The 20,190-nt window shown below is 43.1% G+C and overlaps 2 protein-coding genes across 6 annotated transcripts in view; one reads left to right on the forward strand and one right to left on the reverse strand.

Annotated features, from left to right (window-relative positions):
• The window catches only part of TP53I11 (tumor protein p53 inducible protein 11), a 50,597-nt gene extending 38,517 nt beyond the window's left edge, over nt 1-12,080 (forward strand). For both annotated transcript variants that reach the window (XM_083752944.1, XM_083752945.1), the window contains exons 3-7: nt 3,585-3,643; nt 4,903-4,951; nt 5,594-5,690; nt 7,904-8,005; nt 9,324-12,080. In XM_083752944.1, the coding sequence (XP_083609070.1) occupies nt 3,585-3,643; nt 4,903-4,951; nt 5,594-5,690; nt 7,904-8,005; nt 9,324-9,457 (441 nt within the window). In that variant the 3' untranslated portion in view covers nt 9,458-12,080. The remainder of the gene's footprint in view (nt 1-3,584; nt 3,644-4,902; nt 4,952-5,593; nt 5,691-7,903; nt 8,006-9,323) is intronic.
• TSPAN18 (tetraspanin 18) overlaps nt 10,107-20,190 on the reverse strand; it is a 174,081-nt gene continuing 163,997 nt past the window's right edge. For all 4 annotated transcript variants that reach the window (XM_083752865.1, XM_083752867.1, XM_083752868.1 and 1 more), the window contains 2 exons: nt 20,018-20,101; nt 10,107-18,798 (listed from right to left, as the gene is read on the reverse strand). In XM_083752865.1, coding sequence (XP_083608991.1) covers nt 18,751-18,798; nt 20,018-20,101 — 132 coding nt within the window. In that variant the 3' untranslated portion in view covers nt 10,107-18,750. The remainder of the gene's footprint in view (nt 18,799-20,017; nt 20,102-20,190) is intronic.

Raw genomic sequence — 20,190 nt, forward strand, 5'->3', positions numbered from 1 at the left:
GACACACACACACCCAATCCTTTGGCAAGCCTAAATTCCTTCAGGCGTACATCTCTTTGGTCAACGATCTGGTGGGTGGTTGGAAATTGTAGCCATGAAATATCTAGCCCGTTGACTACTCTTAGGTTACGAATAGGATCCAAACACATCACCTGAAGCAGCAGGTGTAACTTCTTGGTAATTTAAGCAGGCTAGAGAAGAAACAAAACTGGAAAGGTATGTGCAGAAAAAATGCAGGTATTACGTCTTCCAAATTGAAGGGAGTGTGGGTGTCCTGTTTGCTAATGACTTCTAGTGCAGAGAGTTCGTACTAGAATTTTATTTCTCTTTTAAGCGCTTATCCTAAGGCTGTTAGGGCCTTGAAAGAAAGTTGTAAAAGAAACAAATGAGGGAAAAAATAGAAGGAAACCGTAACAGCCTAGAACTCAGCAAGAAGTTGCTGGTGTTGATTAATCATTGAACGAATGTGCTTTCACAGGACCCCAAAGGGAAAGTTCTGAGGCACTCTTGCTAGGTCTCTTCTTCTTTTTAACTTTGCTTGTTTACAAAAATAAGTAGAGCCATAACTCTTAGGGGGAAACTCAAAAATACCGATTGTTTAAGGGAAAGAATAACAATGCAAACTCAGCTCTGGGGTTTTGTACAATGGTAGGAAGGCGTTTGCTCCTCTCTGTGTTAGTATGCTTTGTGTCAGTGGTGCCAGAGGATCGGAGATAGAAGTGTATGGAAACTCCATCATATGGTTCTGCCTGGGATCTCTCTCTCCTCTATTCACAGCAACATGTAGTTCTCTGCTTCTGCTGCAGCTTTTAGTCAACTTTGCCATGTCAGGAGAGCTCTCTGGTGACTTTGGTAAGGCAGGGGATTTGAGGGCTTGTGCGCCCACGTGACTCATGCCCATTGCTCTGTGCGCACTCTGATTTTTACACACGGCTTTTTTTATTAATGGATTGACCTTTTTGTCACTGAATCCTAGTGGTTGCTAAGCAACTTATTTATAATGACAGCTATTCTGTGACTTTTAAAGCTGTTATCTTTTAGTCGTACAGATGGTAGATAACGCAGTAACCTATTCTAAAATTGTTTCTGCCTCTTAATAAATATGTTTAAGGAGACAAGTTTTCCTGGAAGCAGTGTGTGTGTGTGTGTGTGTGTGTGTGTGTGTGTGTGTAAAATTCCTCATAAATGGATGTAGACGTCATGGCAGCTTCTGGAGAAATAATTTAGCACTTTTTGGATTTTCATGTTTTCTTGCCATTCTCTCTCTCTCCCTCCCTCCCCCCCCCATCATGCTTTCAAAACACCTCTGAGGACTATGAGCTTTAAAAGAAAACTAGGACCCTAACTATTAACACTCAGAACTTGCAGCTCTAAAAGTAGCTTTAGGCAAAAAGGGTTGTTTTACTTCCCTAGAGCCTGGAGTTAGAGCTGTATTAAATTTGGCAAAACCCCAGACATGGCCATTTTGAACTTGCTATAGTTCTGGGGAAGTCTACCTGAGTCAACCTTGCTACACAGTCATGCACTAAACTAAATGTGTCTCCAGACTACAGGTCTCCTCCTCACAAACATGAGAGTTGTAAGACTTATTGAAATTGCCAATCAACTTGGTCTGAATCCATCTCATCAGAAGTATTTGCATGCATCAGCTTGAAGAGGAAACTCAGCACCATGTCAAAGACCAGGCCTGGAGAAAACCCATGTTTTCCTCATTATATTTTAGAAGTACTAATCCTTCTCTCAGCCAGTTGCGTAGCGTGGGGGGTGCAGGGGGGGCCGGCCGCACCGGGCGCAACATCTGGGGGTTAGGGGGTGCAAATCCACGGGTTAGGGGGTGCAAATTACTTGCCTTGCCCCGGGTGCTGACAACCCACGCTACGCCACTGCTCTCAGCCCACCTCACCACCACAAATCAGCTGTGTCGTCTTGGCCCCTCCTTGAAGGCTCAGGAGATGAACCAGAGGAAGCGATGCTAAGTTTTCTCTCTGTGTGCACACAACTTGCCAGTTTTCATATTTCCCTTTGTGTCACTTACTGAATGCAGGAAATAACGAAGAATGGCATGTGCAAACTGTATTTTTCTCCCCAGCTGGCAATGAGAAGCTGGAGATGGGCAGGAAGCAACCAAAGCCTGTTTAAATTCCCTTTGTACTCATTTCCTTCTAAAACGGCCCTTTCTTTCCTGTGACTTGTACTTCTTGTTGAGTATCTAGAGACTTTGCTGCTGTGATCCATTCTTTAGTATTGGGGTGGCTGACTTTTGGCCTTCCTAGATGTTGCTGGACTAAAATTCCCATCATTCTTGTGACCCTTCACTTTGCAGGATGGAGCATCTCTACAACAGGGTAAAAAATACATCTTTAACTTCACTGCTCAGTTCCTTTTACTTACAAAAAATAATAATCAAAGAAGGGCTTTTGTTCTTTACTTTTGCATCAAGTAAAGACTGAATGGGACTCTTGAGAAGGTGCTGAACCTCACCTTTCCAGTTTCAGTTTCTCTCTACTGCTGGATTCAAAATTTTATTTGTTAGCCTCTGTCTGTTTGTTTGTCTGTCTGTCTCTCTTTTGGAACCAAAGCTGTGTACTGTATTAGTAAAGAATCCAATTCTCCTCACTTTCTTTGGTTGTCTACAGCTTTCTGCCCTTTTTATATGGTTCATCTGAAGGACAAAGTGGAACCCTGCTGCCTCAGGCCAAAGGTCTATCTATTCTAGCATTCTCTTATCACAGTGGCCAACCAGATAACTTTTATGTTCTGGCTCTCAGGTCCTTAACCTGCACAACCCAAGCCTGCCCCAACATGCAGTGGTCGAACATATGTATTGCATGCAGACGTCATCTCCAGGTGGGGCTGGGAAAGATTCCTGGAGGGCCACTGCCAGTTAGCATAGACCAGCCTTCACCAATTGGATGTATTAGATTAAAAACGCCCTAACCAGAGCGTTGTGAAGTCAAGCAGCTAAATTGACTGATGGCCCGATTAGAAGGCAGCATCATCTGCTTCAAACAGAAGGTATGGATGTTTGTTCCCTGCTCAAACCTAGACTTTCTAGAGTTGAAATGGTCTGCCCCTTTTCTTTATAGTGGCTTTGCCTACGCTATTGCTTAGTGACAGTTCAGATCCTAAGGAGAGCTTGTAGTCTGTGCTGTGTTACCAATGCTATGCACAATTCTGGAGTCTGCAGAGGTTGCAGATGTGTGGTTTGAGTCACTCACAGTGTGTGGCCTATGACTGACTATAGAAACTGCCCCCCATGTGTTCAGAGCCAGCATGGCTAATGGTCAGGAACAATGGTGGTTGTAGTCTAACAATATCTGGGGAGCCACAGGCTTCCAATCTCTGGTTTAGAATGTCAGAAAAATATTTAAGCTGCCATAATTTCACCCTGTGGTTCTTATAATCATTGCAGACTAATTCTGCAAATTGAGATCTGTAGAGCAAAGTATACATTGCACTTCATTCTCTGTAGGAAAATATGTGGGTGGTAAGTCTAGGATTCTATACCACCCCTACCCCTTCCAGACAATGTTTTTGCAGGCTGAGTCTGAGTCAGTTACCTTACTCTTTCCTTTGAATTTCAGATCAGCCAAGTCTTGGGCAATGAAATCAAGTTTGCTGTGAAGGAACCCTTAGGGCTCAGGTAAGTTTGCAGGCAGAATCTCTGTGCTCAGACTACTAGCCAGGGGCAAAATGAGCTGAAGGAAGGGCTGCAATATTGGCACTGAACTTCTGCATATAGGCTGTTTCTTCATTGTTGTTAATGACTTTAAGAATAGCAGAGACTTAAGTGGAGAATTTTTCCAACTTGGTGTGAAGTATATTAGGTTGTTGCATTTGGCACATATCTCCTTGCACCATGGATTTTAAAGGAAATTTCCCACCTGTGCAATTTCCAAGAGGAGCAGGCAGGTACCAGTACAAGATGTGGGAGGCAAATGCTTATGTTTCACCAAAAGCAGTACTGTGTCCCTCACCTGAGTTTTTTGTGCGCCAGGTATTAACCAACTGAATAGTTCTTCACAAAGTTCACTTGGAAACTTAGGATATTGCTCTGTTTAGTGCATCTCAGTACTGGATTTTCAGTGCTGCCACAGTAACTTTTAAAGATGAATGCTTTGGCACATGGGAGAATGGCTGTAAGGAAAAGGGGTTCAAAAGAGGGAATAGAACTTCCTAGTTCTGCTTATGGGTGCAAGAGCCCTCTTACAATAAATTCTGGGCTTCTAGAAAGCAGTTTCTGGAAGAACATACTTCTTGCAATTGCAGTGATGTCCTAGCTCAGAATATTTGATGCAGATTTTAGGCATCTGTGAGCACTTTTAAAGGACACTAAATTGAGGGTCTGGGGGAAAAGTAAGCCATCTGCTTCCTGCAAGCAGAGGGACAGTTTGGGTGGTGCTTCAAGATGTGATCCATGCCTACATTTGTAGCTGTCCAAATGGAGAAGGCCTGTCTGAATAGAGCCTATAGAAACCCTAATTGTGTGTAGGTCCAAGTTGCAGAGGTGTCTTTGAAAGACTGGGAGGTTTTTGTCGATGCGCCTAGGATATTTCACACCTCCTGTTCTCATGAGCAACCCTTGTTTAAGACAAGTCCAGTCTCTCCCCCCCCCCCCCCGCCCCACCTCCGTTTACTTTCACAAACTCTTTGTTTCTAGCTTAAGTCAACAGAGATGATCTTAATTCAGGATTGGGAAACCTCTCCAGCAAGGCCGGGGATGATGGGCATTGCCGTCAACATCATCTGGAGAGCCACAGGTCATTCCTTCCCTCCATTCCTGTCCTCATGTCTTTCCTTAGAGAAACAAAAGTGGCCACTTTGTATATAAAACTGACTGGGGGAGAATGTTCTCTTTAGACTGTTAAAAGCTTAGATGTTCCCATTTGACCTTTCTTGCAGGGTTTGGCAGTTTGTGACAGCTGTCATGTTTTCTGGGGTTGCCATCATGGTAAGTGACCTGCTCTAAGGTGCAATCTCAAGTTGAGCTTGGGTGGGAATTTGGTTCAATTTTACATGTTGTACTTTATGGGATAACATACAAACCAAAATACAGCTTTCCTTTGATACTTGTAGTTTTCTGAATTCGATGCATGTATTGGGGGAAAGCGTGCATAAAAATGGATACATGAGTGAAAACAACATACAAAATACGTTCTGTTCAGGGAAATTGTTTGCAGAAATGTGCACATTTAGGCAAAATGCGCAATGAAATGCAGACAATTTTTTTATGAGGACATTAAAAAAAATAAATGCTGAAGGGTGGAGAACTGAAATTAAGATGGGGGGAAATGAGCATCTAAAATTGACAAATTTATCCATCCTAGTCTATAAACCAGTCATACTTGGTACCCTAAAATGAGCATTTCCCTTTCTCCTCTTTCTTGCTCTACACCTCATTGGCCTTTACATTTGCAATGGGTGGCTGTGCTGCTCCTCTTCCTAACCAGGGCTCCAGCTTCCGTCTGCATGCATTTATTCTTTCCCTAGCCATGAATGCTCATCTCTCCCTTCACTTGAGGACAATTTTTCTGAGTAAAGCAGGGTGAAGCACCGTAAGCTTTCTCCATTGAAGTTTCTTTCTTTCCTATAGGCTCTCGCCTTTCCCGAACAGCTCTACGATGCTGTCTTTGAGGAAGAGTCGGTCAACAGTAAGACACCTATCCGTCTGTATGGAGGAGCTTTACTAAGTGAGTGCATTGCTGCTTGGCTAACCAATTGCTCATCTCGTGATGATAGCTGGGTGTATGCTACAGAAATGGGGGTGGATTTCCTGGGTGGGGGTTATGCCCTGCCACTACAATATGCACAGTTCACTTCTATGGAGCAGGTGTCAAATATGGTGTGACCACAAGCTCCCTTTTGAAAAGTTAAAGGGCCTGATATCTCTAAAGATATTCAGATTAACTGCTGAGATGACCAGCGACATTGGGTGAATCCACAATATTTTGTGGATATTTTGTACTAATAGGTAGAGTTTGGTAACTACCTTATGTGGCAAATACTTCAAGAGGTGCAGGGAGCATTGGGACAGCTGGCTGTTAAGTCTTGTGGCGTGTGAAGGGGAAATCATTTTGCCCTGGTCATTACAGCAGCTGGTCACTTCAATGCTGTGGCAAAACAATGGGGTGAGAATGGTGCTCACCGCAGATTTCATAAACTTGTAGCAATTGTGCCAGTAAGCCGAGATGCAATATTATGTTGTGTGTCTTGTGGAGCTGGAATAGTCGAATGATTGGTTGTGGTGGCTTTGCTCCCAAACACTAGATACCAAAAGCTATTTTGAGATGAGCATTGGAAGAGTTTGTAAAACTGTTTCTAGATTGAACCCTCTACAGTGCAGGTGGGTGTTAACAAGCACCATAGAATGTTTCTCCATAAAACAACAAACTTTATATATCTGGAAAACTAGGTTTAGGGAGAAGCCAGCTAGTATTTCCGTATACCCCAAAAGGCACACTCCTCCACTGCAACGTGACACAGCTGGATGCCAGCAACCAGTCAGCTAGTTTTGTAAGTTCAGGGGATCTCTCTCCCGGCCCCACCCCTGCCGGTGGAGAAGCATTACCTGTTATCTGGCTAGCTGCTTTAGGAACTATTGCAGTATCCATAGCGCCACATTCCTCTTGCTTTTTCTGGAAGATATTTTGAGACAAAGCCAGCTTGTGCTGGGCACAACTACGTAAGAAGCAAGGCAATGCATTCTTCTTATAATTGCAGGCTTATGTCTGGTAGTCAGAGGCAATTCTAGTGCAGCTGGAAAACTCTTTATTGACTTATCCTGTAAGCCTGTAGCATCGCCTAGTGGTAGCAAGTGGGCATGCAGCAGTTTTGTGTTCCTCGGTGGCTATATTCACAGCACTCGTGTAAAAAAGCACTATGCCACAATTTTAAACAGTCATGCTCTCCCCTTAAAAAAAAAAGGATTCTAAGAGGCTCTGTTTGTTAAGGGTGCTAAGACTCCTATTTCCAGAGTGGTTTAACAGTCAATCCCCCTTCACAGGGAACTCTGGAATTGTAGTTCTCTGATAGGAATAGGGCTCTCCTAACAGCTCTCTGAGCCCTGAACGAACTACAGCTCCCAGAATTATTTGTGGGAAGCCATTACTGTTTAAAATGGCATCCTAGTCCTTTAGATGTATGGTGTGGTACATCTCCCAGTACTGTACTTTCCCCTCCCCATACCCATCATGTTTGTGTATTTCCTCTTGCCTAGAGTTGAACGGGTAAAACACATCTGTCTTTTAATGTGTACGGAGCCAAAGAAGGGGACAGAAATAGCTAAAGCATCTTGCTCTTCCTCAGCAGGTAGTGTAGGGCATTAGCTTTGCCTTGGTACTCTGTTTTTGAAATATGCAAGCAGACTTTTGCTCCCGATGAGATACAGTGTTATCTTCCCTAGACCTTTTTGCCAGGCTGCTTTTGGTTCTTGTGCTTCTTCCATGGGTTGCAGAAAATGAAAGGCTGCAGGAGGGCTATAAATGTCCTGGTGGAAGTGGATGAATGCATCTGCCAGTCTCATTAAGGGTGGGGAGGGGTTGGCTTCCTTCCTTTGCCTTTGGTATTGCATGTGTAGTGCTCCTATTGATGAGAGAAGGTCCTCTATGACGGGAGAGTTCAAGAGGAAATTGTGTGTGTGTGTTTCTGTTTCTGGGTGTAAAATGCACACGATCACAACAGATGCCAGGCAAGCTTTGGAAACTTAAATCTTATTTCAAAACTTTCATATCACTTTATGATTTGATATTGTTAGGTCAGTTTTAAGAGATTTCACTATAACTTCCATTTGATGATGATGATAGCAAGATTTTAAGGAGCATATTAATGTGTTTGTATCAACAGCACTTCTTAGAAGGCTATGTCTTTCTACATGTGTCATCCCTATCCCTCCAATCATCTTTAGGTATCTCCCTCATCATGTGGAATGCTTTGTACACAGCTGAGAAGATCATAATGCGTTGGACTCTGCTGACAGAAGCATGTTACTTTGGAGTACAGTTCTTGGGTAAATATGCCTCTTTATGGTCACAGGCACGTGCTCTCCCTTTGCTTTTATCATGGAAGGGAAACTTCGATACACGGGGTGCGGTGTCATGCTGAGGTTAATCAGGCCCAAGACACACAGGCCTTTCTTTGCAAAAGGAGAATGCAAGGATACAAGGACTAAACATTCAGGCCAAACATCAAAGTTCAAAGCTTTTGTTCCTAAAAATCAATATTATGAAACTGGAATATTTCTTGTCCTTCAGAAGAGAGAAACCCTAGAAAGAGGTGAATAGAAATAGGAATGAAGCAATAGCTCAACTTAGCACACTAACCCTCAGTCATAACACACAAAAGGTGGGGTGTATTCAGACAAATGCATACCAAGGACCCAGGTTAGAGATCCTGTAACAAGCAAAAACAGGGAACGGTGAATGCTGCTGACATGTGTCTCCTTGGATGCCTCTGTATTAAGGCTTTTCTGAATTGCAAGTCTTTCCCCCAGTTTGTTTTCTTGGACCTCTCAGCTGCATTATTTAGAAGCGTTTATAAACTACTTGATATTTTAAGAATCTCTTAAACGGTGCACAATATAAAAACAAACAATATCATTAAAACAAAAATGCAATGCAAAACCAATAAAACTGTGCCATGGAAGCACGTGGAAAGAAAACAAATTGGGATTCACTTGCTGCAAACAGTACATTTGGGGAGGGAGGGGGAAGTAAGGGTGCTAAATCCAGTTTAATTGTGGAACCTGAATTTGCTGGTATGCAATTAGATTCTACTTGCCAGAGCGCAACTTGGCCCTTGAGTGCCAAGTAAAATCTCGTAGCTGCTTCGATTGCATGCCTGATTTTTTAAAGGTGAAACACGTTGAAGACATGTGTCATAGGTTGCACTCTTAAGGCTGCTGCTGCTGCAGGGAACCCACACCACAGAATGCCTTTCTGTGGCATCAGTAGCTCATGTGAAGTGGGATGTGTCATTCAGCAAGGTCTTACCTACTCCAGCACCCGTCTCTCACCAAAACCAAGCACCCCAGCTCTGTTTCTTTGTTAAACGTAGGAAGAGCCTGCTGGATTCAGCCACTGGCATCCTGCTCTCACAGCAGCCAACCTTTGGGAAGCCTGCAAGCGGGGCCTGAGGGCAGCAGCACTCAGAACCAAATAGACACTGCTTCATAGAAGCAATGGACTGCAGTGCTAACTTGCAACCAAAGCATCCATGTTCTGCCAGAGTAGGCATGAAGTGACCTTTTTTGTTTTCTCAAGAGGTGTTCTAGAGGGTTTTGAAAACGGCTTTCTTTTATTCCAACCTGACTTTTCTCTCTCTTTCAGTCACCAGCATCACCCTGGTTGAGAGCGGCCGGGGGTCCACGGGAGCCACATTGCTCCTCATCAGTCGGGTCCTCTTTGTACTTATCAGCTTTTATTATTATTACCAACTTGGACGCAGACCCAAGAAAGTCTAACCTCCTGGACTGCTGAGGGCTGGTGCAGAGAAGGGCCTGTCATAATTACTGCATTCCTTTCGCTCATTTTTGTGGGGCTTTTTTCCCTTTCTTTCTTTCTTAAAAGAAACAACAACCAGACATCCTTACGGCATGCATCAATGTATAAATAAATCCAGTGCTGTTGTTGCCACCACACTGGATGTGGAAGAGGAGAGTTCAAGATGACTCCATGGTGCCTATGGGAAGAGGCCAGGAAAACAGAGATAAGGCGGCAGATTCAGGGATGTGGGTGGGCAAGATCAGCTATTCGTAGCCATTCTCCTCTGTGAATCTAGGCAGTGGCACATGATCAAAATACACACTCGTGGAAACAGAGTATCATATCAAAACGACATTCAAAGGGCAAAGAAAGTGATATCAGCTCTGTGTACAGGGGACGGATTGGGAATCTTCTCTCTACAACTAGCAATCTGCTGTTGGGGCTTTTGGTAGCATTCCCTTTGGCTGAAATGTGTGCTTGGGGACTTGCCATATAAAGGGCTCAAAAGGAAGTTCTATGGCCATATTTTCCTCATCTTCTAGGACCTTGGAAGTCAGAGATTCCTTAGGTAGTGATGTCCTTGCTATGAATGCAACCTATTCTTTTTTTTTTTAAGAGCATTTGCTGTAGTAATTTTAAGAAATGATTCCACCTGATTTGAGGAGTTCTTGTGAAAATATCAGATTTGGCTATTGCTGCCTCTTTGTTTTGTGGGGTATCTCTCCCCCCACCCTCAACCCTACCACCCCTCTTCCTGTTGGTTTATTCTGTTGGCCTTTTTAGTTCTAAATGTTACAAAAATGCCTTCAGATGATTCTGGATGGAGTCTGTTAGAAAGGAAATGGGGCAGGGGACCAATAAGGAAACCGCGAGTTCACACAATCTCTTTGTTTACAAAAAAATGGCAACACACAGTAATACACTTGAACAGAAGTGGGCAAGATGTGGCCCTCCAGATAGATTATGTTGGAGCTTCAGCTGCAGCCAGCCTCTGCCAGCATGGCCAACCATGAGGGATAGTGTAAGCTGTAGTCCAGCCACATCTGGAAGGCCCAGGGATTAGCCACTTCTGCACTATATGGTTTAATTGCTGCCAGGCACCAGCCCTTTCAAAAGGAAAATACTATAGTTTTGTGGAAACACATTCCTAAATTGAGTAACCAAGAAAACTGCAGGAAAAGGCCATGATAGAAAGTGGTTGCATGTACTTGCTAGACTAGTTCAATGCATATGCTGGAATGACATGTGTATTAGCCTTTACCCCCCACTCCCCGATTGTGGTGGTCCTTCTAGCCTTCTGTGAAATAGATTAGCAGTGCAAGAGGCTGTGTACATCTGATTCCTCTGTCACTTTCCACAGGATTATACCCCAACTGAATTGCTTACTTTTACCATATTGTGAGTTTTGGATATGAGTCTGGGCCCAGAGGCATGTTTGCAGATCAGTTGCCTGCTTGGTGTGAGGAAGAGGCTGCCATAGGGCTGCAAAGTCTCCTGAACTCACTGGCTGTGCTAGAGAGTGGGATCAGTGATGCTCTCTAGGTTTGATGGCCTCTGTAATGTTTGTCAGTAGTGATGGACAACCCATCCCAAACATCTGAGGCATTCTGACAAATGCCATTTCATTCTTAACCAAAATTAAAGCAATGAATATATTTCATTGATATCTCCTGCCTCAATCTCAGTGTGAATAATGTTGGAATGACTAGTATAGTTTTGATGTTGAAGGATGTTTCTCTCAGTGTGCCAATGAATTGTTCCCAAATAGGCAAACAGACCAAAGTTTGAAATCTCTCCTTCTCTTCCCCTCACCCCCTACCCTTGTTGGAATTTCAAATATAATTGGGAAGTGTTTACCATCCTCCTACAGACCACAGTCTTATTTATTACTTTGGGCTCTGTTCTAGCATTTTCCCATTTTTAAAGCTTTTGATAAATGCAATGAAGTTTCAAATCTCAGTCCTCCATAGATACACCTCACAGTATAGTCTTTGCATTTTGTACTCCCCTTGAACTGAGGCAGGAGGAATTCTGTATTGGTTGTGGATTCAAAGGCTGTTTGTCAGGACAGGTGTGTCGAGATGAACCAGCCATTTTGAAGTGGATGCAGCAAATCTAGGACAGCTGCCTGTGTCTCCACCTTTGTGCCAGGACTGCAGTACCTACACGGGACCAGCACACACTTTACCCTTTTGAGCTGAGACAACATCCTTACACCTTCAGCAGCAAGAAGAAAATGTACTCAGAAAGTCACACAAACCCTTCATGGACTGTTGGCAACATGCACGGTCTTTTGCCTGCAGTGGTCTCCCGAAGACTTTCTTTACCTTCTTTTGGCATAAAACGTCTGCATGAACTTGGACTACCATGTATGTTGCAGTTCCAGGCCGCATCAAGTGGGTCCTCAAAAACTATTTGAACTGAATATCCATGTTGATCATGCAAGTGTAGACTTTAGAATCCCAGGGTAATGGTGCCTAGTGGTCAAGCGTGAGGTTTAACTCCTCCAACCTGAGCAATTTTGTTAATGCTAGTTTTAAGTGTCACTCTCAGTTTTTTCGTCTGTATGTACACTTTGTGAAACAAGTACGGTTTTCAGCAGTTGCTGCCTGGCTTTGAGCATTTTGCATCAAGGAGGGTCTGGGGCTGGGGCTGGGCCTATTTTGATGATGACTGGACTGCAGAAAGAGGAGCCTTTTCAGAGTAAGAGGAGCCTTTTCAGAGTTTCTTTCACCTGATGTCCAAAAATCATGAGTTGAGCTGGGGGAATGGGGGAAGGAGGAACCATAACTGCTTCTAAATTGCAACTTTTTTGTCTACTTTCTGGTCCCAATGTTTATACAATCGGCATTTGAAAAAAACAAAATCATCAGTAAAGTCACATCTGCTTTCACTTTGACCAAAATTCACCTTGGGATAGTCAACAAGTCACACCGATAGTGGATACCTGGCCTTGTAGGGCTGTTACCTGAGGCATGTTCTTGTATTTGTGGCTGCAACAGGCATGGGTATGAGTTTCATACAGAAGAGAAGAGACCATTGCTCAGTAGTAGAGCACACTATTTACATGAGGCCACCATAACACAAGAGATCCCCCCCCCATGGAATCCTGTTGCTCATGCTGTTGTTTTTCATAGCACATGCTACCTCCCTCCCTCATGCAACTGGCCTTGATCTCTGTTTTAGAGAAAAGCAGGCAAAGCAATCCCAGAAGTGTTAAGAGACTTTGCACACAGCAAGGCAGCTACTTTGAAGCCACTGTGACTCAGGCATGGGGTGCAAGGAGCTCCCTTTATGTACTCCCTTGAATGGTAGCAGCTCTCTCAATCTGGGATCTCCCATAAACTCCCTTTTATTAACCTTTGTATAGCTTTGCCCTGTGAGGATTAATTTGCTGCTACTAAAGTGGGTTTTTTTGTGGGGGCTTCTTTTAATCATTTGCGGAAATGTGGTTTCACTTGCATGGTTTCCACATATGTTCCCTGCTATTGTTCCTCTGATCAGTTGTAGCTTTAGTGCTGTTTTTAAACTTGAAAGGGCTTCTTCCCTACATGATCTCAGCCATGTGGGAATCATGTAGTGCCATGTCCCCAGCCAACAAAAGCAGGGTGGGAACATTTCCCCAGTCCAGTGGTCACTGCTTTGCCCAGTACTAGTGGGGGCTCTATTACCCAGCATGACTAGCTGGGATTCCATATTCCATATTGAAGAATGATTATCCCCATGCTAATGCCATTAATGCACAGGGCATTTCTTTGTCCATTCAGATGCATATCCAGTTTATTTCATTCTACCTCAGCAATAGGGGTGTGTCCCTCTTTCCCAACCCACACCTCAACAGCTGACCCCTTAAAAAAATTTTGCACTCTTTTTGCAAACAAGAGTGAGAACTAAAAAGACATGGTTGTATGGGATTATGGTACTCGCTCTAATAATGTGGCTTTTAACCGCTGCTGCCATGCAGTATTTGAGGTGGATGCCAGTGGCATCAAACCTAAGTTGATAGCAGTGGTAGGCTGTTGTTGCTAATGTAAGACTAGCCAAGACTGGATGCACAAGACAGAGAACCAACGCAGCTGCAGCCACATACTGCTTGCATGTCACTGCACAAGTCTCATTTCACCAGTTATCCTATACATAAAATGCACATGGTTAGTGTTCATCCTACCTTTCTCAAAATCAAACATGACTTTGTAATTGTGCACACATTTATTTATTTTTTTAGGAATCGGTCCAAATTTACGAATGGCTTATCACAGAGCCTTCGTTATGAATCCTGGACCTGAACATTCTTCTAGGTATATATATCTGTGGGAGGGAGGGGGATTCCCAATCAAATATTATTCATCATTCACCTTGTACCTCTTAACACCCAGCATTCTGAATGTCTTCTACATAGTTACTTACAGTGCAATCCTGCGATGTATCTCAGAAATAAGCCTGATGAAGTTCAACAGGACTGATGACCAGGAGCAGGTAAATAAGGAATGGTGACAGTAGCCCAGCTGCATTCCTATTACAATAGGAACAGATTAGCAAAGCAGTGTTTGCAAAGTAACAGAAGTACCTAAACTCTTTCCAAAGCTATTGAAGCCTTTGAGGTGATCTGTTTGGTGAATTTATACATATTCCCCATTAGTCAGTCAGTCATCCCACACTTTCCAAGGCATTACCATGCCACTTGCCAAACAACAAAAAGTGTTTTTTTTTTTTTAAAAGGGGTGGATTTATTGCACCAGGGCAACAGAATTCTATAACCCACTAATTGTGCAGCCCTAAAGTTCCATTATGGACTTTATTAGTTTAGTTTGTTAGCTATTATATTTGTATACCACCCTTCAGCCAAAGATCACTGGGCTGTTTACAACATAAAAACTACAAAGAGAAAAGAGATAATAAAAGCAAAAGAAACCAATAAGCCCCCTCCCACAGACACAATTTAAAAACCACAAAAGTTAATCAGCCTTAGGCTTGGTTGAAGACAAATATTTTCACCTGCTGCCTAAAGATACATAATGAAGGTGCCAAGCAAGCCTCCTTGGGGTGAGCATTCCACAGACAGGAAGCCCCCACAAAAAAAGGCCCATTTATGTGGCACCACCCTCCAGACCTCTCATGGGGGAGGTACATGACGGGACTCAGAAGAGGATCACATCAAGTCCAGATTGGTATATCTGGGGTCCTCGAGGTATTGCGATCCTGAGACATTTAAGGCTTTATAGGTCAAAAGCAATTAGACCCAGAAACTAACCAACAACCAGTGCAGTCAGGTCAGGATCAGTGTAATATGCTCAAAGCTGCTTATCCCAGTGAGCAACCTGACTTTAATTCTTCCTGTAACATACTGCATCTAGAGTCACCCATGAAAATAAAAAAGGCTTCCTGAAAGTCAGTAGAGGCTTGGAAAATACTTGCATTTTTCATGATTGACATATAGACCCTCCTAGCTAGAACTAGTGTTCACTGTTTGGGCTTTAGGAAAAACCACTGTCACAAAGTTTTATCACTCCTGTGAGAAAGAGATAGCAGGTTGTTTTTTTAAAATGTAAAAAGTGAAGCCATTTTTGGTATCATAGTGTCTTTATTTTTGTCTTTTTATTTTCATTTTCCTAAAGAAATGCACTTGGAAACTGTGCAGAATTGCTTCGGCGTAGTGTTCTGTTTTATGTTACAAAAACCCTTTCAATATAAAAAGCATTACAATAGGGAATACAAGTTAAATTAGCTCTAGGTTTCTAATAAAAGGAACATTTAAAATAGATTTCAACATTTACTTCAAGTGGCCCATTTTCCAGGCACTTGCAACAGTGACAACAGATGGGGGCGGGGGGAACCGAGTGGATCTAGGTTCACAAAAACAGATTGCAGACATAAACTTGAGGGTGAAGCTCTCTCTCTCTTTGCAAGTTCCATTTCAAAGCTTGGGAGTTGTGCAATACCTCAACTGCTCAGAGTCATTTCAGTAGGACTTGCTTGAGAGCTTTATGCTGGAGTGTGTCCCTTCCTCTGAAACAGCTAGATGGACCCAGTCAGTGCTGGTCTCTGCTTGCACAGCACTGGGAATCCAGTGTTAGGCTTTCAATTTCTGTATTCAGCAGTTGTGTGGACTAGGGTGACTGGGTTAGTCGCCTAAATGTTTCCCTGGTACATCCTTCCTGAAGCCCGGGAAGCTTCTGTGCAGCTTAAGGAGGATGGAGTGATGCTCACAGTGACATCAGGACATTGGTTCCCCCAATTGTCCTTGCAAGCTGGAGCCTCTGGCCCTAAACATTCCCTGCAAAAAAAATTCACTGCACGCCACTGGTATTCAAGCTTGCAGCCTAACTAACCCCCCAACACTAAAATGGAGGAAGTCAGTTGCAATGGAGTTAACAGAGCTTCTTCCAAGTGTCATTAGAGATTTGGGTAAGAGAGTTCTTTTCCATAACACAGCCCAGGTAGCAAGTAAATAACCTGCAGGAGGGGGCTATGGCTGGGTTCCCCAAGAGCCACAAAATCAACCAGATAAAGGATTGTTCCTTTTAGACCATGAAGGTACAAATATTTATTATTTGAAATCTTGTGTTCAAGTAAATGAACATAACATTTCCTTACCCCTCAAATGGTTCCTTCCCAGTGTTGGGGCTCATTCCCACTGACCTTTTGCTCCGTGCTTTGTAGGTACAAATCTGCACTTTCAAGCTCCATGTCCCAGCACTTTTTCTTTGCCCCGGTTTCCCCACTCTTTATTCTGCTTCGGAACAAATGGCAATTCAGGTTTTCAGCAGATTGCTGTTTGCTCTGTTTCAGCTGTAAAGAGCAGGTTTTCACAGGGAAAGCACTAGGGGGAAATAATAAAGTGTTCTGACACAGAGCTTTCAAGTGCAGAGCTATGCCTAGAAAAGCAGCACAAAAGGAAGTCTGGGTGAGCCCTTGGTGGTGTTCCGCAGTTGCCACAGATGCCTACACTTTGGACAGATACTACTGAAGTACTAGTCATTTAGGTACACAGGCAGGGGCCATCTCAGCAACAGTTTCCACAATGCTCTGAAGCTGTTTGTGTTATCTTTACCAAAAATGATGGCTGTGCACATGTCTGATTTAAAGAAACAGGGAAGATGAAGCAGGTAGATGGAAACTGAAGAAAGCAGGCAAGAGAAAACCAAATGCCAGCGAGAGATAGAAAACGTCTCCCACAAGGGAGAACACAGGCCACAGCAGCAGAACTTTTGAAAGAGGACAGTGATGTCAGGAACCTAGACTCAAGCTGCCACAAGCTCTCTGCAGGTGTCCTTAAGCTCATTGACAGAGAGGGTGTGGGGTTGTGCACATTGTCACCTTCACCCCAAACATCTTTCCACAGTGAGTAAATAACTCTGGAGCAGGGATCGTAAGCATGTTCTGTTGAACATTCAGCTCTCTTGGTGATTAGGAATGCTGAAAACACACCGTTCCAGAGGGTTTGGGAGGACTGCAAAAGGTGTTCAGCGAAACATGCTCACCATCTCCTCTTCAGACCCAAGTGAGAGGTCAGGAGCAGTGGAGTCGCCCACTTGGCACTGCAACCTCTTCCTGGGTATAGCTTAAGAAGTTTTTGCCTTGTCTGCCATGATTGCCATTTAAAGTGTGGCCATGCTCACTTTAAAGGTCAGAGGAGACAAATCCTTAAAGGGTTTTTGGGTAGCTGGCGCCAGCTGGAGCAAACAGCAATGTAACATCCATTTTTTCAGTTGTGCTGCGCATTTCCCTCACTCTACAACTTGCAGAACTCAACTAAATTCAAATGAAAACCATACCTTTTATGGGAGAGATTGTGAAGGATCACACGAAGATTCAAGTCAGCATTTGAAGTCATTTGTTAGGCAGAGATGCATTATATAGTTTTAAAAGCATTTTCTCATTGCTTGCCTCAAGTGGGGCAACCTCCACTGTTTCTGAGATAAATGCTCATTGATGTGCTTCCCAGTATACCTCACAAGTTGCCTTTCTCAAACTCTCATGCCATGTGGTATCACCATATCCCAGTCCTTTGGCCAGTTGCCTAGTGCTGCTTCTGGGTGCCGCATATATTTCTTTGCCAGTTTGTGTCTCCATAAGCCACTTGTTCAGCATATTACTTTCACTATGGTCTTAACAACTCACCAGCATCTCTGGCAGCACACATGGGAGAGATTCAGGTCAGGGCATATGCCATTCCATTTAGGTTTTTCGTAACTCATGGGAAGTACTGAGTGAGAATTGCTCAGAACATAAGCAATGTACAAGAGTCACAAATGAAACTGTGCAAAGGACAACTGCAAAGGTTTCTCACTGCTTTCATTGCCGTTTGGGAAGATATATTTTTTTTCCACACAGCTGAAAGGCACACACTGAAACATGAAGACAACAAGCTAATCAGTTGCTACAAAAGGCCAAACTAGGCAACATAATTTGCACGTAACATGGTGGTGACAAAACATTCAAAAGCTTTAAAAACAAAACAAATAATTATTTCTCCTTAAGGGAGACAGCACCAACAATTACGGATGAGAACATTTTTTTTTAATTAAACAATGGTGAGGGAGTCTGCTGTAGAACTGCCTTTGCCTCCCCCCCCCCCCTCACAGAATACTGAACAGAAAATCCATTATGACAAAGAAAAGGTATGCACTAAGTTTCTGATTTCATTCCATCCTCCTCCTGGACTTGAAAAGGATGCCTCTTCTGCTATTGTCCAACACAGCAGGCTCAGCTCCTCCTATATGTTTCCAGGTGAAGGAATTTATCAATTCCTCACGACACAAGAAAGCTTGAAGCATCTTGATATTTCAGGTGATAGTTTTCTGTCCATCTTGACTGAGGACTGTTGTTTAAAACTGGCCTGACCTGTGTCCGTCACAATGCTTTGGCTGAGAAGTTCCCTTTGGATGCTGAATCCTGATCCTACTTATATTTGGGGGGAGGCATCCTTCACTTTCTCACCAATTGATGTAGCACAATCATGTTAAAGATGTGAGTCCCACGCGGCATCCAGCTTCATGGAGACCACCAGAACTCACTCCTTTCCTGTCTCGTAGGCCCCTAGTGCAACCCAGTGTGTGTGGCTTCTGATGAATGACGGTCCTGGGAAACGACAACATAGTGCACAGCACCTCAAAGTTCCAGCCCCTGAAGTACAATCCTTTTGGTCATTCATATATTACAGTCCTTCCCCACCCCCACTTTGTTAGCCAAAAAACAAAAGTTCATCTTCTCTCTTTCCTTTCTTCAAAGTGTGTAGTCGGAATATGCTCAGCTGGTCATGGAAAGCTTTCTACTGGATCCCCCGAAAGAGGCACATGGCAAAGATCATGGCAAACAGCTGAGAAGAAGTTAGAAATGAGACAAAACAGCCCATTAAAATAGAAAGACTTGACCAGACTCAGCTGTGGTCCAGCTCTCAAAGCAAGCACATCACAGCACAAAACAAGCATGAAGGGCACAAAGTCAAATATGCCCCAAAAGAGCCCCCTAACTGGGGAATTCTGAACACAACACAAATGTGTATATGTGTAACATTAAGCCAAGCTGTAGGGTTTTTTGAACTAATGTGCACTTGCAGTTTAAGTGCACCTACTCTGCTACCCTAGCTGGAAAAAGGGACAAGCTATGGAATGGTTGGCTTAGGTTTGCATCTGAAGCTGTGCATGTGATTTCTCTGCCTGCAAACAAACCATAAACAAACTAGGTTTGTTACTGACTTCCCAACCATGGTTTGTTTGGGAGAAACAGACCAAGGTAATGCTCCATAGTCTGTTTAGGAGAAACAAATCATAGAACATTAGCTTGGTTGCAATGCTAATTCAGCCCTCTGTGGTTTATTTCCCAATTAGCTAATGGAGGAATGAAGTGAGATTATTCAAGCTGTAAGCCACCCAGAGTGGCTACGGAAACCCAGCCAGATGGGCGGGGTATTCTTCTTCTTCTTCTTCTTCTTCTTCTTCTTCTTATTATTATTATTATTATTATTATTATGTGTGTATCAGTACATTGCTTGGTATATGGAATTTAAAGCAAACAACGGAGCTTGGCTTTAGCATTATATGCAAACAGTCAATATCCTTTGTTCTATTGAACTGTACAGCATTGGCCAATATCACTGGCTTATTAAAAAAAATACATTTAAAAGCCCTCTTTGCTGGCAAAGTATCAAACATATGAATAATTTCAAAATTAATAATTAAATGTATCTAATTTGATTTTACAATTTCAGATAAATAAAACCCCTTGAATTCATTTTAGATACGAATTCAGAATGAGCAAATTCGTCATGTCTGATGCATATCTTGTTTACACTATGCCCAACAGCAGAGGGCAGTGTCTGGTTATATTTTCTCCCTTCAAATAAATTCTTCCACTTTTAAACTACTACAGATAATATACAACTAAATTAGACAGGAAGATGTGGTGGGAAGCTACAAAAAGGAAACCACATGATTTATGGTGTTTAGCGTACCAACTCAAACTGCTTTGAGGTTTAATTTACAATTAAAAGGTATGCAAATTCTATTAAAAAGTAATAATGAAACCTTCCACTATACCTCGATGGCTAATACGCCAATGGCAAGAGCTCCTGCAAGGTACACGTACGTCTCAAAGGAGTTAAGTATCACAGTGTAGCAGCCCTAGGAAGAAAGAAACTGTCATGAACCAAACTTATAGTCAAACTGTTTCAGGGGTCATTTTTTATGACCTGGTAAGACATGAAATGACA

Source organism: Podarcis gaigeae (assembly GCF_964106915.1).
Source record: "Podarcis gaigeae genome assembly, chromosome: 1".
In the NCBI taxonomy this organism is placed as follows: Eukaryota; Metazoa; Chordata; class Lepidosauria; order Squamata; family Lacertidae; genus Podarcis; species Podarcis gaigeae.